General features: G+C 43.5%; 2 protein-coding genes across 5 annotated transcripts in view; both read right to left on the bottom strand.

The window, feature by feature from the left end:
- RICTOR (RPTOR independent companion of MTOR complex 2) overlaps positions 1-3,709 on the bottom strand; it is a 60,152-nt gene extending 56,443 nt beyond the window's left edge. For all 3 annotated transcript variants that reach the window (XM_053407648.1, XM_053407646.1, XM_053407645.1), the window contains exons 1-2: positions 3,596-3,709; positions 3,349-3,396 (exon numbers count right to left, since the gene is read on the bottom strand). In XM_053407648.1, the coding sequence (XP_053263623.1) occupies positions 3,349-3,396; positions 3,596-3,644 (97 nt within the window). In that variant the 5' untranslated portion in view covers positions 3,645-3,709. The remainder of the gene's footprint in view (positions 1-3,348; positions 3,397-3,595) is intronic.
- Positions 3,710-10,920: 7,211 nt separating this feature from the next.
- Positions 10,921-15,818, bottom strand: part of FYB1 (FYN binding protein 1) — a 54,608-nt gene continuing 49,710 nt past the window's right edge. For both annotated transcript variants that reach the window (XM_053408319.1, XM_053408318.1), the window contains exons 17-19: positions 15,514-15,547; positions 14,128-14,162; positions 10,921-13,984 (exon numbers count right to left, since the gene is read on the bottom strand). In XM_053408319.1, the coding sequence (XP_053264294.1) occupies positions 13,962-13,984; positions 14,128-14,162; positions 15,514-15,547 (92 nt within the window). In that variant the 3' untranslated portion in view covers positions 10,921-13,961. The remainder of the gene's footprint in view (positions 13,985-14,127; positions 14,163-15,513; positions 15,548-15,818) is intronic.

The raw sequence follows: 15,818 nt of genomic DNA on the forward strand, positions 1-15,818 counted from the left end.
AAAGTTATTGTGTTTCTTTCAAGCAGGGCTGGAAAACGTTTGATCCACCAAGACAATTGTAGCCCGCCAGTCAGGCATGTCAGCTGACCAGGGGCTCAATAAACACTGATTGCTTGGGGACTTGGGAGACCACACTGCATTGGTCATGACTTGCATTCAGCTATGCACGTCAAAGTTATGCAGGAAATTGGAGATGACTTTTCACATGGCATGCAATAGTAGAAAGAAAATGTGTAAGTAACTCGCATCCTCTTTCCTGTTTTGGAGTCTCATCTAAAGAAGTTACTGAAAGGGGAGCCCACCCAGAATAAAGTCAATAAATGACTCCAGAATAAAGATGTTTTTCTCTCCTTTTGAGCAACAAAACCATAGAAGCATAGCAAAAGGCTCAGGTCACTTGTGGGTGTGCTACCACCATTTCCACAGCGTGAGTGTCGTAACTCAGTTCTTTCCATCTACGAGAGCTACAAGTCGGCTATTGTTTACATGGATTACTTATCCAGAGATTAAGGAGAAGAGACAAGCCGAAAGCTTTTCATCCTGCCACGTGCCACTGAATCATTTTTAGCTTACTTCAACCTCTCATTCACCTCTTGAAAGTAAAAACAGATCAGAGGTTGGGAATGAGTTTAGGGGCTGTTATCCAAGGATCACTGAGCTGACTGTATAAACACAGGTAGTAGCAGAGTTCACTTTCAAATATCAAGGGACAACATTAATGCTAACTAGCCATAGGTTGGCTTTAGAAATGGTATGGCATCACAGGATGCTTAATAAATTCATCTATTTCCCAGGGGATGCAAATTCAGGTTAATCTTCTCAAATGAGTTTGAAGAAATAGACAAGATAACAGAAATATGTGAATTTCTACAATTCTATATCACATACAGTTAAACTGATGTGCCTATCTGTTTGTGGCAAGAGGAGATCTAACATAATATGGGAGCAAGCAGGCCTGCATGGGCACAAGCAAAACAAAAAGCCATTGGAAAAAAAGGAATTCTTAGTGTCCCCAGAACTGGCAACTACAACATGCCGATGTCATGGGCTGAATTTCCTAATGCAACAAACCAAAGTAACACAAAAACAATATTGAAGTGAAAGCTCAAAGACTGCCCTAGATGCTACTTGCATCTTAGGACCTTCATAAATAAATATGTAAATATGCATTTTCCCAGTAATGTAGAAAATGGGCACATAGTAACCAGCATAGCACAAAACAGTGTTGTTGTTTTTTTAAAAAATATGCTTATTGGGCAAACACCAAACTGCAATGTAAGAACAAGCTTTTTAAAAACAATCTTCTTTTGAATTTCAAACTGAATTTTAACTCTTACAATTCTTCAACACCTATTGTCCAATTCACTCTAGTGCTAATTCAGATATTACCACGGCGGTACTGTACTCCAGTCTCACATTATTCTAGTTACATTCAGATAGAGAAAACACATGAATCAAATGAATAGTGTGGTATCTTCCTACTGGGGGACTTCTGGCCTCCAGTGGGCCTTGAATATGACACTGAAACATTATAGATTTCAAAATGTGCTTTCGGCCTGATGTTTACCACACACTATTTTGTCAGTTATTTCAATGCTACCTTATTTTCATGTGGAAAAGCACCAATTACATACTTCTATAAGTACCATACCCAGTCTACTTATATATGGTGTCATTACTACAAAGTTTCTATTTTGCAGTACAAATTATCTGGAATCCATAACATGCAGCACTCTTAATACTTTCGAATATATCTACTCACTGTTTCATCAAAAACATAAACTTAATATTTTAACATATTTTTGTTAAAATGCAGCAATGAAAAGTTTGTTGGTATTTGTTTTCTCTTTACACAGTGCACTAACAGTTAATATACGCAACATATTATGCTACACCTCTGTACAGTTTTATTCTGTATATGCCTGTAATTGAAGTAAAAAAAAAAAACCCTTATGGGAAATATACAAAGCATCCAAATTGTTTTTCAAAAATTTCACTGTGATAAGAATTCTAACTGCCACCTTGTCTTAAGATCTGTATCCAAGTATAATAGAAGTCAGCTTGCCTATAGGGACAGGCAGTCATGACTTCAACCCTAAGTATCTACAAACTCTGGCTAGTGGTGGATATTTCCAAGCAGATCACTGACAACACAGAATCAATTTGCAAGCAGAATGTAGGAGAGAACCGGATTTGGAAAGACCACTGGAATTTACATACTGCTGGCTACATCAATGCCCAAGCTCTGAAAAGCTCAAACGCTGCTAACAGCCCCATCTGCAGCCAGCAGACGGGAAATAATGAACCTGCAGCACAGCAAGCTGTACAAAACAAGTCTAGGGGGTGGAGAGAGCAACATACCTGCCAATAATCCATCAGCTGCTTGTTGTTTTCCTGCCCCCCCTCCCCTTCCCCCATGTGTCAGGAAACAGCTCACCAGAGTGAGACTTCGCCATCTCCCCTTGTGACTTAAGATTTCTCTTCTTCCCATAACACATGAAGGGTGGGATTCCAGTGCTTGCCCGGTGGGCCCTGTGCTTTTCCAAAGCCAACTACTTGCTTTTCACTATTTCCTCAAATTCTCTTTTCCACTCTCACGATTTGAACACAAAGTCAAATTATTTCTGCTAACAGAAACAGAACACCTCTCCTCCTCCTGGCCAAAGTGATAAAAAACGAGGGTGAAAGCGAGAAACACAGGGAGACAACGGGAGCTGCTTTCTCACAGTCACTCTCACCCTCTCTAGTTGGAAAGAGAAGTGCAGCACTTAAGCCTGTAATACACATTTTTTAAAAAGAGGAAAGACCCATTTCAAGGAGGAAGAATCAGAGGATCATGGAAGGGACCCTGACAGTCTTCAAGACCAACCTTGCATAAGATGCTCCACAACCATGCTTCAGCGAGCAGCCTATCATCTTGTTTATTACTATTATCTTAAATGAAAACAAGATCTAATAATTTAGCCCTCGCAGCCCATGCTTGCCAGGAAGACCCACAGAACAGAAAGGGGTTTCATTCCCAATCTAACATCCCCACCTGAGCTCCATGGGGCTTAATCCCCTAAATAAATGTGCATTGCCTTGGGAATGGGAGGAATGTTCGCATCCTGGAGCAAGTATTCTCCCCGCTCCCTCCTGCTGGGGACCGGCTGCTGGGAGGAAGACATATCGCTCCCCTTATCTCAGGGATGTCAGGAAAGGGCTCCCCTCTCCCCCCTGAGCCCCAGCCTCCATTCGCTCCCATTCTGAAAACACCCCCCAGAATGTGGAGTTTGTGGGGGGCGGGATTGTGGGAGGCGCTCGCCACCAGGGTGCCCACCCCGCTTTCCCCCCCTCCCGCTCCATTACCTCGGCTGAGATCGAGGGGGACGTTTTCCTCGCCGCTGTCGTTCCGGCCTGGGCGGTGGGGAAGAGGGGGAGAAAAGAAAACGAGATTCGGTCATTGATGGGAGGAGGAGAGAAGAGGCTGAGCCCGGCGGCCGGAGGGAGCGGGATGCTGAGACCGGGGAGGGGGAGGCAGGAGCCGGGCACCGACCCACCCACCGCCCCCGAAGCGCAGGCCGAGCCCCCCACCCCTCCGGGGGTTCCTCCTCACCTCGAATGCGGAGGTGCCTCAGCGAGCGGGCGCGGAGACTCACCGCCATGTTTACGGCCCCGCAGTCACAACACCGGAAACCTCGCCCGATCTCGCGAGAGAGCGGAGGAAGCCGCCTCGCTCGGCTTGCCTAGTTACTGCCCGCGCGCGGGAGGCCGGGCCCGCCCGCCCTCACGAGCAGTCAGCAGCCGCGCGCTCTCGCTCGAGGAATAGGGAGCCGTGGGAAGGCAAGGGCGGGCGGCACACTCCCGGTGCCAGGCAGCCCGTGAGGCCGTTGTTGAGGCCCTGGGGTGGGGTGCCGTCGCCGCCTTTGTATTCTCCTCGGGGCAGGCGGCTGTGCCCCCTCGGCTTGCTCCTTGTGGAAACCTATTTGCTGCGAGATTCCAGCTGATCCTGGCGCTTCCCCTCCCCCCCAGATTCCCGTTTCCTTTTGGGAATGAGGCGCAGCGGAGACTGTGGTGTCTTTTGGATGCGTGGTTTATTTACACCAAGGTTTCCCAAAGTTGGGGGCGCCTGCTTTTGTGGGGACTACAGTTCCCGTCATTCCTGACGACTGGTTCTGTCGGCTAGGGATGATGGGAGTTGTAGTCCCGAAAACAGCTGGAGACCCAGCTTTGGGAAACCCTGATTTACACAACCTGAGGCTGCGATGGAGGGGTGATGTGAGTTGTAGTCCAGAAACAGCTGGAGACCCAGCTTTGGGAAACCCAGAAACAGCTGGAGACCCAGCTTTGGGAAACCTTGGTGTAAATAAACCAGCATCAATGCTTTCCAAAAGTGGTTTTTTTTGCCCCCGATAGCTGCAGTCTTGGATTCAAACAGAAATCAAACATTGCTCCGAAACTGTTGGTCTGACTTTTCATACAGTTTGCTTCTTACCTTCTAGGTCACATCACTGTAACATAACCTTGAACTCTGGCTTTGCAGGCCCTCCAGGTGTCCCTATTTTCCAGGGACAGTCCTGCATTTACAGAAGCTGTCCTGGTTTCTGATTTGATCCTGGAATATCCCACTTTTCCTAAGGATGTCCCTATTTTCATCAGATAAATATTGGAGGGTATGGTAGGATGTCCCTATTTTCATCTCAGAAATGTTGGGTATGACCTTACCCTTCTAACTACTAACCCCCCTTCCCCCCCCCTTTTTTTTTTTGCTTAATGACCCAGGCGATCACCCTGACATGGGAAGCTTGCCTGGTTTCTATTTTAGCACTCGCTAGTTCCAAGGGTCAGAAGGTTCTCCCTTACAGCCTACCTCCCCCAACAAAACTCATATTAAATGTCTGCTCTTGTTAGTTGTTTATGAACTGCCCTCTAAACATGTATAAACAGCACTTTATGTTTTTAACTGTAAGCCACCTTGAGTCCCTGTCAGGGGAAAGGGTGGGGTATAAACAAATTAATTATAATTTCTTGAGGCTATTTGCCGCTGTACGTTAAAATCAGCTTTATAAATGGTGCTGGAAAATGGTTTAAAAGCGATACACAATGAACCCCTAGGGCAGAGCTGTTTGGTACAAAAATGAAGACCTAAAACCCACTTGAAAAAGCTCATCAAGACAAAAGGGGGGAAGAATGCCTTTCAGTTGTTTCAGGAAAGTACAGGTTGTGGGCATGTCATATCCCCTACAAAGAATGCTCTTCCACGGTCCCACTGTACACTTGGCATCAAAAAGCAGGCAGAGCCGCACATTTTTATCCAGGAACAAAAATGTTGGATTTAATACTATACTTCTGTTAAACATTGTTTTGCTTCTGCTAAGCCACCCAGGGAATATTTCTGGGCGGCTATGTCAAATTAAGGAATGACGCAAATAAATTTCACCATGGCAGAAATGATAAAAGGAAAACAACAGCTCTTTGCTGTGAAAGGCCTTTACAAAAAATATTCAAGTGGGTGTGGTGCCTCTTAATGCCTTCCCTGTGTCGGTTTCCCAGTGGTTTTAGGGCAGTGTGGGGTATGGCCTGGGAAGAGTTCTAAGGGCCAGAAAGAGAAATGTCAAGGGCCACATTTTGCCCCTGGATTCCACATCCCTGCTGTAAACAGACGTTGGTGATTGGCTGCAGACAGTGACTTCATGGTGAGGGAATAACACTCCGCTGCATCTCTGTATTTTGTGCTATTTATTTGAAGAGATGATTCCTAGAACAGGCTTGAAGATCTAAATGGCCACTGCCCAACATATATGCAGGAATGATATGCATATAACCCTCTCTCAGCCAAAGGATAAGTGAGTCAGAGGCGTAGGAAGGTCAGGTGGTACCCAGTGCAGAAAATTTCTTGTCAGCTATTTTTGTGGAGGAGGGTCAAGATATTAACTGATATGCATGAAATTTCATATGTATCTATATTATCGCTAGGTGCAGTAAGATAAGACCTTTGGAGCAGGCATTTTTAAAAAAAGTTTTTTATGAACCACCCTAAAGGTAAAGATAAAGGGAGCCCTGACCGTTAAGTCCAGTCATGGATGACTCTGGGGTTGCGGCGCTCATCTCGCTTTACTGGCCAAGGGGGCCGGCGTGTGTCCGCAGACAGCTTCTGGGTCATGTGACCAGCATAACTAAGCTGCTTCTGGTGAACCAGAGCAGCGCACGGAAATGCCGTTTACCTTCCCGCCGGAGCGGTACCTATTTATCTACTTGCACTTTGACGTGCTTTCGAACTGCGAGGTTGGCAGGAGCTGGGACCGAACAACGGGAGCTCACCCCGTCATGGGAATTCGAACCGCCGACCTTCTGATCAGCAAGCCCTAGGCTCTGTGGTTTAGACCACAGTGCCACCCACGTCCCTATGAACCACCCTAGTAGGGCAGTAATTGTTCCTTGATAATTTGTCACCCCCCCTCCATGATGGCACCTGGGTCCCCCCATCCCCCTTTCCTATGCCCCTGAAGTGAGTAGAGTTTTCTTTAAATCCCCCTGCGGGAGTATCCACACTGGTAGTCTCTGGCTTCTTTGAACGTGTTCTCAAGGCACCACAGTCTAAGGGGACATTCATAAAATATGGATTAAATACTGGATCCATGCCACCTGCAGGAGACCCATGACTAGGAGTGCAAGTAACAACCTACGCACAGCATTGCATCTTAAGTCATTATCATACATGACAAATGGTTAGTCTGCTTTTAAAAGCATTTTAAATTTACATTTTAAAGGCTGTGTGAAGTGTAATGTGCCCTATGTGCTGTGCAAATAGCATTTTAAAAACCCCAGATGAAAGGCACTAAATTCAATTCACAACTTTTAACAAATAGTGTGTGCAGTTTCACACTTTATGGGGTGTGTGGTTTTACTCTGAAGTCACTGGTTTTTCTTTGAAAAAATGACTATCTGCTTCCTGTTGACACTCAGAATAATTGTGCCTGACTACAGTATTGAAACTGTTTTTCTACTTTCCAACACAGAGATTTAAGGCAGCTAAAATGCTTTTTTCTCACCCCAAGAGCTGGAAGTTGTTGGAAAAATATATCTCTGCTTATTCCATTTTTGCCTCTAGTAAAAAGGTTCCAAGGGTTTTAATACTGTTTCAGAAACTTGCAAAAATCTGTTTGGCCAGAGTGACACATGTCCATACTGATGTTACTTAAAAGGGGGAATTCCCCACCCCTATCCCACTTCCCATGGAGAAAGCCTAACGCCTAGTTGTCCTTTACCATTGTTTTGATAGCTGTATCTGTCAATGAATTGAACACTGAATGAAAACTCATATCTGTCCCATAGGTCAGATGTGTTGGTGGCCTTTTCGTTTCTTTAAACCACATGCAAGCTTAGCCAATTCACCCTTTGCTTGTTGCATTTGCAAAACTCAACAGGGGGTGGGGAGGAGACTTACCACTGTGGGCTTGTGATGTCACAAACCAAGCAGTGCATAGCCAGCTTCTGCCCCAAACTCACACGACACTTGTCTGCAAATTGGACTCTGGGGAGAACTGCAGTGAATGCACTTCCACAGCAGCTTTGCTAAGTGTTTGCATGCTTAGACATGGTGTACAAAGTTGGGCAAAGGAAATAAGTGGATCCAGCAAATTTTTTTCTTAAAAAAATGTTTAGGGGTACTCTCATTTTGACTGAACACCATTTTATAGTTCAAATCGGGGAAAATAAATACAATAAATGGACAAAAGTACAAAGATTCACAAAATGTTTAAGGGTGTGCATCCCCCTGCATCCCCCCAGGAAAAAAAAAGCACTGAGTGGATCCCTCATGGAAAGTTAAGTCTTTCTCCAAACCCACACAAGAAGGAGCCACTACAAAATAATGGAAAAGTTTAGTTTAAGATCATTAGTTTAGTCTTAACTTGCTTGGACTTTTCTCATTTCAGAAATATTGTTTTGATGCATATGCAAATTTAACTGATAAATTAATATACAGCTTGTATAAATAATCAACTAACATTTCTTTAATCCCTAATCAGGTAACAGGTCTAATTTTCAAGCTTTCACAAAATCCATGTGGACTTCTCAACATCACCAAACATTATTGGCTGAAACATATACCTGACCCATTTGATGCCACTGGTGCAGTTTGTGTAAACACATTTGTTTGCTTGTTTGTTTCATAACATTTATACACTGCTTGATTGTAAGAAACCTCAAAGTGGTTTGCAAAAAGGCACGGAAATCAACAAGAAAATCAAGGGGGGGGGAATCATAGGCGTACTTTAAAACATACAGAAGTTAAAATACTAAAACATTAAAATTACCTCAACTTTCTAAGCATCTGGGTAGGCTTGCCTAAACAAAAATGTTTTTAGCAGATCCCAAAAGGAGTACAGTGGAGGTGACTGCTTGATCTCAATAGGCAGGAAGTTCCAAAGTTCAGGTGGTGCCACCCTAAATGAGTTCTTACAAATGATTTTGTTTCAGCAAGACTTGTTCGTCTACATCCTATCTTTAATGATGCATCCCGCTGGGTTTCCTGCAGCAATGTTAAGATAACTGATCTGTAATTTCCCAGATACCCTATGGATCTCTTTTTTAAAAATTGTTGTTACACTTTCCAGGTCTCAAGTATGGGGACTGAACTTAAGAAAAAACATAGGTAAAGGTAAAGGGACCCCTGACCATTAGGTCCAGTCGTGACCGACTCTGGGGTTGCAGCGCTCATCTCGCTTTATTGGCCAAGGGAGCCGGTGTACAGCTTCCAGGTCATGTGGCCAGCATGACTAAGCTGCTTCTGGAGAACCAGAGCAGCACACGGAAACGCCATTTACCTTCCCGCTGGAGTGGTACCTATTTATCTACTTGCACTTTGTGCTTTTGAACTGCTAGGTTGGCAGGAGAAGAAAAAACATACCAATACATGTTTTCTATTAGATCAGCAAAAAAAAAATGGGTTAAAAACTCTCCGCTGGATGCCATCTAGACCTGTTGATTTGTCCATTTTTATCAACAAGACCTAGTCCTAGAACTTTGTCTCTTCCCACCACTATTTGCCTGCTTCTCAGACTCGCTTCCCATGGAAGTTAGTTCAGACACGGAGATCTGCCTTGTATCTTCCACTTTGAAAAAAAGATGGAAAGAATTCATTCACACAGAGCATAGTTAAACCATGCAGTTTGCTTCTGCTAGATGACCATTCTCTTGGATGGCTTGACAAAAGGATTGGAGCAATTCATGGAGGATAAGGGGCTACTAGCCATAATAGCTAATTTCTATTGCCATAGCTTCTGAATGCTAATTGCTGGGTACCACAAGTGGAGATAATGCTTTTGAGGGTCCTGCTTTGCGGCTTCCTATAAGCATCTGACTGGCTACAGGATGTTGGACTAGATGCACCTTTTTTGTTAAATCATTTTTATTAATTTTCCAATAAATAAACATCCAATTAACATATAAAATCATAATCCAATTAAAATTAAAAACTAAAATAAAAAGACCAAATTATCATCCAAATTATAATTATTAATTTTTTGGGACTTCCCATTGTCTGGACCTTGAAGCATATCTCCAAATCTCAGTCTGCCGGACTAGATGCGCCTTTGGCCCAATTCAGGAGGACTCTTCTCATGTTCTTATTAATCTATTAAAGTGTCATTAGGCTGCTTGTTGACTGGTTTTCATTTAAAACCCTTTTCAACCTTGCAACGTACGGAAATACAGAAAATTGCAGGCACCAGAAAGCTCAGTGATATTAGCTGGTCTCAGGCAGGTTCACAGAGGGTGGGACCCTGTTGCATTCCCAGTGTTGTTGCTGAAAATGCAATGGGACCTTCATCATTACACGCTCACAATTGGGCTCGGAAATAACTCTGCTCTTTTTCAACTGTTTGGTAAAACCCCCAGAGTTAAACCAAACCCCATTCCAAATCGAAGGAGAGATGATTTGGCGTGGTTCCTGCATCCTGCTGCACTTGCAGTCGGACGAGTATTAAAAATGTCCATAGCTAATGCAACAGGACTGGGCCCAATGAAACTGGGCCATTGAGGGATGCGGGAGAGGGTGGATGTGACCTGGGGAGGAACGTGAGTGGTGTGCAGAGGTAGGCTGCATTTGTCCCTCGGGGTCCGAGGTTCCCCTCCCCTGTGCTAAGGGCACAGCTCTCCCTTGTGTGGGTGCGAATGCTCCAGGCACCACCTTCAACTGTGCTCTGTCCAGGGTTCTGACAGGCTATGCCTGGACCAAGCTTGGCTCTGCTGCTGTCACCTTCCCCTTGTGAGCCTCAGGCTGCGATGGAACAAGACAGCAATATCACTCCACATTCCCGGCCATGTTTCCATTCCAAATAGTGCTTTCCTTTAGCGGGCAAGCCAGCCATACTTATTGAACATCTGTCTTCTACTTTTTCTTCTTCAGGATGGCTTTGCCAGATACAGTGGTACCTTGGGTTAAGTACTTAATTCGTTCCGGAGGTCCGTTCTTAACCTGAAACTGTTCTTAACCTGAAGCACCACTTTAGCTAATGGGGCCTCCCGCTGCCGCTGCACGATTTCTGTTCTCATCCTGAAGCAAAGTTCTTAACCTGAAGCACTATTTCTGGGTTAGCGGAGTCTGTAACCTGAAGCATATGTAATCTGAAGTGTATGTAGCCTGAAGTACCACTGTATCCCAGAAGCAGCAATTGACAAATATGGCTAAACTATTGGAAGGGTTTTACTGTTCGACCCACTCTGCGGCTGTTTTGTTATTGCAATGTGGGGTTTTTCTTTTCTGTGTCATAATTTTAATTGTGCAGCTTGTTGATATTATGTGTTGTGCCGCACCCTAGCATCTGTGCAGAAGGAGGACGGGTTAATCAAAACCAACGAATACGATGCCTTAACTATGGGTGAGCTCGGAGTGAAAAAATGCACAAGGAGAATGCTGCCGTTTAGAAAACCCATAAAATCTTTAATGTTTCCCAAAGCATGAGAAAACAAAATCTACAGAGAATAAAAACAGAAGATTAATATATATTAGCATAACAAGATGCTACTATAATTAAGTGATGGGTGCCAAGGCTGGAATCTCAGAACGCAGCATAAAATAAAGGATTGAAAACAACATAAATTACAGTCATGAATGTTCAATGAAAACACTCCACAGAAGTTTTGTTTTGTACCAAGCACAATAAGTTAATTTTAGAAAACATATTCCTTGGTTATCTGTTAGGGTGGCACATTTCCTCTGTCACTCTGAGTCAGCAAGGAGCTTCAGCGCATGTATCTCTACACTGAGAAACTGCATGCAGTTGTGTTCCGTGTGTGTTTGCGTGTTGTGTGGTTTCTCATCTGACCCAGACGCCAGTTCTGAACAGGTATTCCCAGTCCCATGAAAGGCAAAACGGTTTATCGGCTGTCGGTAGGGAAGCTGTGGGCTAGATACATGATGCCTGCTCCCTCCCTGTTCCCTTCTCTCCTGATCAGCATTAGTGCTAATTATGGCACCCACTTATGCATATGGATGCAAACGCACCCCTATCATCTTGCAACCTTTACAACTAAAAACCTGTAATTTCCGTTGTGCAGACTTTGACGTTCATTGTCACTCAAAGTAGTGTGGTCTTTGTCTGCTGAACAAGTATTGCTGCATGAGGAACCATTTGCGCCCAGTCTTTTCTGTCAACTAGCAAAGCCACAGGCATCTTTTGATATGAGACTAATCTCTTATGATGGAGACTGAACTGTGTATGAAATGTTTTCTCACATATTCCACAGCACTACTAGTATAAACAGTTCAAATAAACAATACAGTGCCCAGGTCCTTCCTCCATCCCACCCACCCCGCAAAGTGCATTAGAAGTTGAAAAAGCCAATGGTCCATCTCAAAGTGTTCATTTATTGGGGAGGGAGAGGTAGATCAAAGCAAGTCAGAGGGAGTGGGGCTATGCAGACCTTCACAGAGGAATATTTGCATATTCTCCAACAATATTTAACAGAACAGCCCCTACTTTTCCACTACCTGTCTGTTCTTGTGGGAGGAGGTGAAAAAACTGTCTCTCTTATTTTGCCTTTTGGAGAAATATTGGGGATGGGTTTCAAGATTTGTATCAGTTTGAACTGCATTAAAATTCTTCAGGCTTTAGTCCCTATCTCCAGAGCCTAGAACGTCAGAGCATTTTATGTGTGTGATGCAAATTAATATGCATGCATGCAAAAAGCCATCACGCTGCTTCGTTTCATGCGACAAGACAGCTAGCAAGGCAAGAATGGGTGGGGGTTAAATGAACTCAAAGAGAACTTGTTGCAAGATTGTTCAGTTCTTGTTACAAACAAAACTATCATGGTCAGGATAGTTTAGCTGGTAGAGCATGAGACTCTTAATCTCTGGATTGTGGGTTCAAGCCCCATGTTGGGCGATAGGTTCCTGGATTGCAAGGGGTTGGACTAGATGGCACTTGTGGTCCCTTCCAACTCTACAAGTCTATGATTCTATGGACAGTTTGCTAATGCAGCCCGCTTCTAAAGCCAGAACTTACTGTATTTTTCCGTGTATAACACGCCCTGTGTATAAGACTCAAAAAGACTATTTTGGGGGACTCAAAATGAAGAAAATGGGGGAAGATTGTCCAGAGCTGTTGAGCTTCTTTTTGGGGGGGATTGCTGAGAATCACCTGCCTGAACAAGGCTTCCTATCACACGCAACGCAAAAGTCACCAAATGTCTGACCGCTCGCCGGCGGCAGCCGCCTATCGCCCACCCAATTGCCGCTGCAACAGCAAATCAAAAAAAGCCATTTCCACAGCCACCAATCACTCGCACTACCACCGTTGACAATCTCTGGCTTGCGGCACCAACCAATCACTCGTCCCCCCCTCAGCACTACCCGTGTATAAGACAAGCTCAATTTTTAAACATTCTTGTTGTTTAGTTGTTTAGTCTTGTCCGACTCTTCGTGACTCCATGGACCAGAGCACGCCAGGCGCTCCTGTCTTCCACTGCCTCCCGCAGCTTGGTCAAACTCATGTTAGTAGCTTCGAGATCACTGTCCAACCATCTCGTCCTCTGTCGTCCCCTTCTCCTTGTGCCCTCAATCTTTCCCAACATCAGGGTCTTTTCCAGGGAGTCTTCTCTTCTCATGAGGTGGCTAAAATATTGGAGCCTCAGCTTCAGGATCTGTCCTTCCAGTGAGCACTCAGGGCTGATTTCCTTCAGAATGGATAGGTTTGATCTTCTTGCAGTCCATGGGACTCTCAAGAGTCTCCTCCAGCACCATAATTCAAAAGCATCAATTATTTGGCGATCAGCCTTTTTTATGGTCCAGCTCTCAATTCCACACATCCCTACTGGGAAAACCATAGTTTTAACTATACGGACCTTTGTCGGCAAGGTAATGTCTCTGCATTTTAAGATGCTGTCTAGGTTTGCCATCGCTTTTCTCCTAAGAAACAGGTGTCTTTTAATTTTGTGACCGCTGTCATCACCTGCAGGGACATAACTTTCAAGTAAAAAAATCCTTGTCTTATACACGGAAAAGTACGGTACTGGTGAGCAAATGAACACAATGTATAACTGATAGAGAAGAGCTGTAAAAGGCCCAGGATGCTTCAGGTGTGAGAACAGGGTATAGCAAGTACACATAAGTGTGACTAATTTCATCTGTGAAATATTTTAGAAGTGTATGCTTTGAGGAAACAAACAAAATAAGTTTGCAAAATGAGAACTGGGTGGTTGCCTGAATAATTTAATATTCACCATACTGGTGGAAGAGGGAAGTGGTTTAGAGATTTGCTTCCTCAACCTGATCGAGGAAAATAGTGACACGTCCCACCAACATTGCAATGCCTTCATTGTGAGACCTGCTTTACAGTTCAGAAGCTGGCGAGATAGCCTAACCAAATCTTTGTACCTATGCAGACAACAACCAATGTGAGGAATACATTTCACTCTTGCATCAACCACTTGGTGATTCAGAGTAGATGAAGCTCAGGCTGAAGGGAAATCCACAGCTAATCGTTGTCATATATGCAACCTGTGGGGGTGGGGGAGAAATGTAAATGTAAATACAGTATGAAAAAAGCCTACCCTTGTTATAAAAAGAACACAACCAAAATAAAATACTTCTGTTTACTCAATCCCAAATGACTACAATTCTGTTGGACATGTGTAACGTACCCTCATCAGCGATATCATCATATATTTCTTCATCACTGTAAGTTTAGAAAGAAAAAAGGAAATCATATGGTTTAGTCACTTTCACATATATTAGGAACAGAGGAAGCTGCCTTATAGAAAAGCATGGCCCATTTGACCATATTCCATGGATACTGGACCATTTGACCACGGTCCATTCTCTCATTGTTCCATGGCTGAGCCTTGAGAAAATCTAAGCTTACCTAAATTGAAGCTCAGGTAAGCAAAGCCTCTCTTTTCTGGCTTTTCTGTGCATCTGATAAGATCCTACGCAATGGGTAAGATCATATTTTCAAAAGGCACAGCCATGGAACAATGAGGAAAGCTCTCGGACCCGGGGGAAAATTAATTGGTACACAAAAGAATCAAAATGCAGGTCAAGTGGAAGTGTGCATAAATAATAATAATAATAATAATAATAATAATAATAATAATAATAATTATTTGCACCCCGCCCATCTGACTGGGTTGCCCTAGCCACTCTCGGCAACTTCCAGCATGTATAAAAACATAGTTAAACATTAAACCTCAAAAAGGATGACCCCTTAGAATCAGATCCCACTGCAACTCAACTTACCATATTTTTCTGTGTATATCATGCCCCTGTGTATAACATGACAACTATTTTGGGGGACGCAAATTCATAAAAATGGGGGAAGATAACCCCCGTGTATAAGACAACCCCCATTTTTTAACATTATTTTAGAGTAAAAAACCTAGTCATATACATGGAAAAGTACGGTATATATTAAAAAGGTATTAATTTGTTTTAGAAACCATTTAAATGTTTTTAAGATAAAGTATGTGAAGAAGAAGAAGAAGAAGAAGAAGAAGAAGAAGAAGAAGAAGAAGAAATTGGGCAACAGGTCAACAGGTGCAGGGCAAGACATACTGAATATGGAAATGTAGAATTGGAAGGGACCAGGAGGGTCACCTAGCCCAAGCCTCCGCAATGCAGGAATCTTTCGCCCAATGTGGGGCTCAAACCCACAACCTTGAGATTAAGAGCCTCATGCTCTACCAACTGAGCTATTGCATTGAATATGCTGTTCATTTCAATACAGGATAAATTCTGAGTGGATTTTACCCAATATATTATGCCAATAAACAATGAAAGTGATGATTAACACTATCCCTATTAAAAAAAAAAAATCAACAGGAAAAACACCAGGCTTTCAATTCTGATAATTTCTTTTGTTTCTGTGAAATTTTCCAGAGGAACAACTTAGCAATATTCTATGGGAAAGTCTTCATTTACATAGTGTTGCCGGGGTGTGTGTGTGTTCCTTGTTTGGGAAGCAAAACTGTTTCACTAGCTTTGACAATACTGTATTATAAAAAGTTTCAAGATGAAAACATTGCACTTACTCATCCACTATGCAGCTTCTCCGGACATAACCATCTGTAAAATCAAATTATAAGTACATAGTTATCATCAGCTGAAGCTGGTATCACTCTTCTGAGCTGAAAGAAAACCACGAGGCAGGAAGGTGAAAACGATAATGCAGAAAGGACGTGTGCCATCTAGGATTTTACCCCTACCCTGTGAAATGTGTTGTCATTTAGCTGGAACTGACACCCTGCTATCTGAAAGGAAGATCGTAGGTGCATATTATAGGAGGTATAAAGCACTGGTTCGTGAAATAAAAATCGGCAAATACCTCACCACCACC

This window comes from Podarcis raffonei, chromosome 11 (assembly GCF_027172205.1).
Source record: "Podarcis raffonei isolate rPodRaf1 chromosome 11, rPodRaf1.pri, whole genome shotgun sequence".
In the NCBI taxonomy this organism is placed as follows: domain Eukaryota; kingdom Metazoa; phylum Chordata; class Lepidosauria; order Squamata; family Lacertidae; genus Podarcis; species Podarcis raffonei.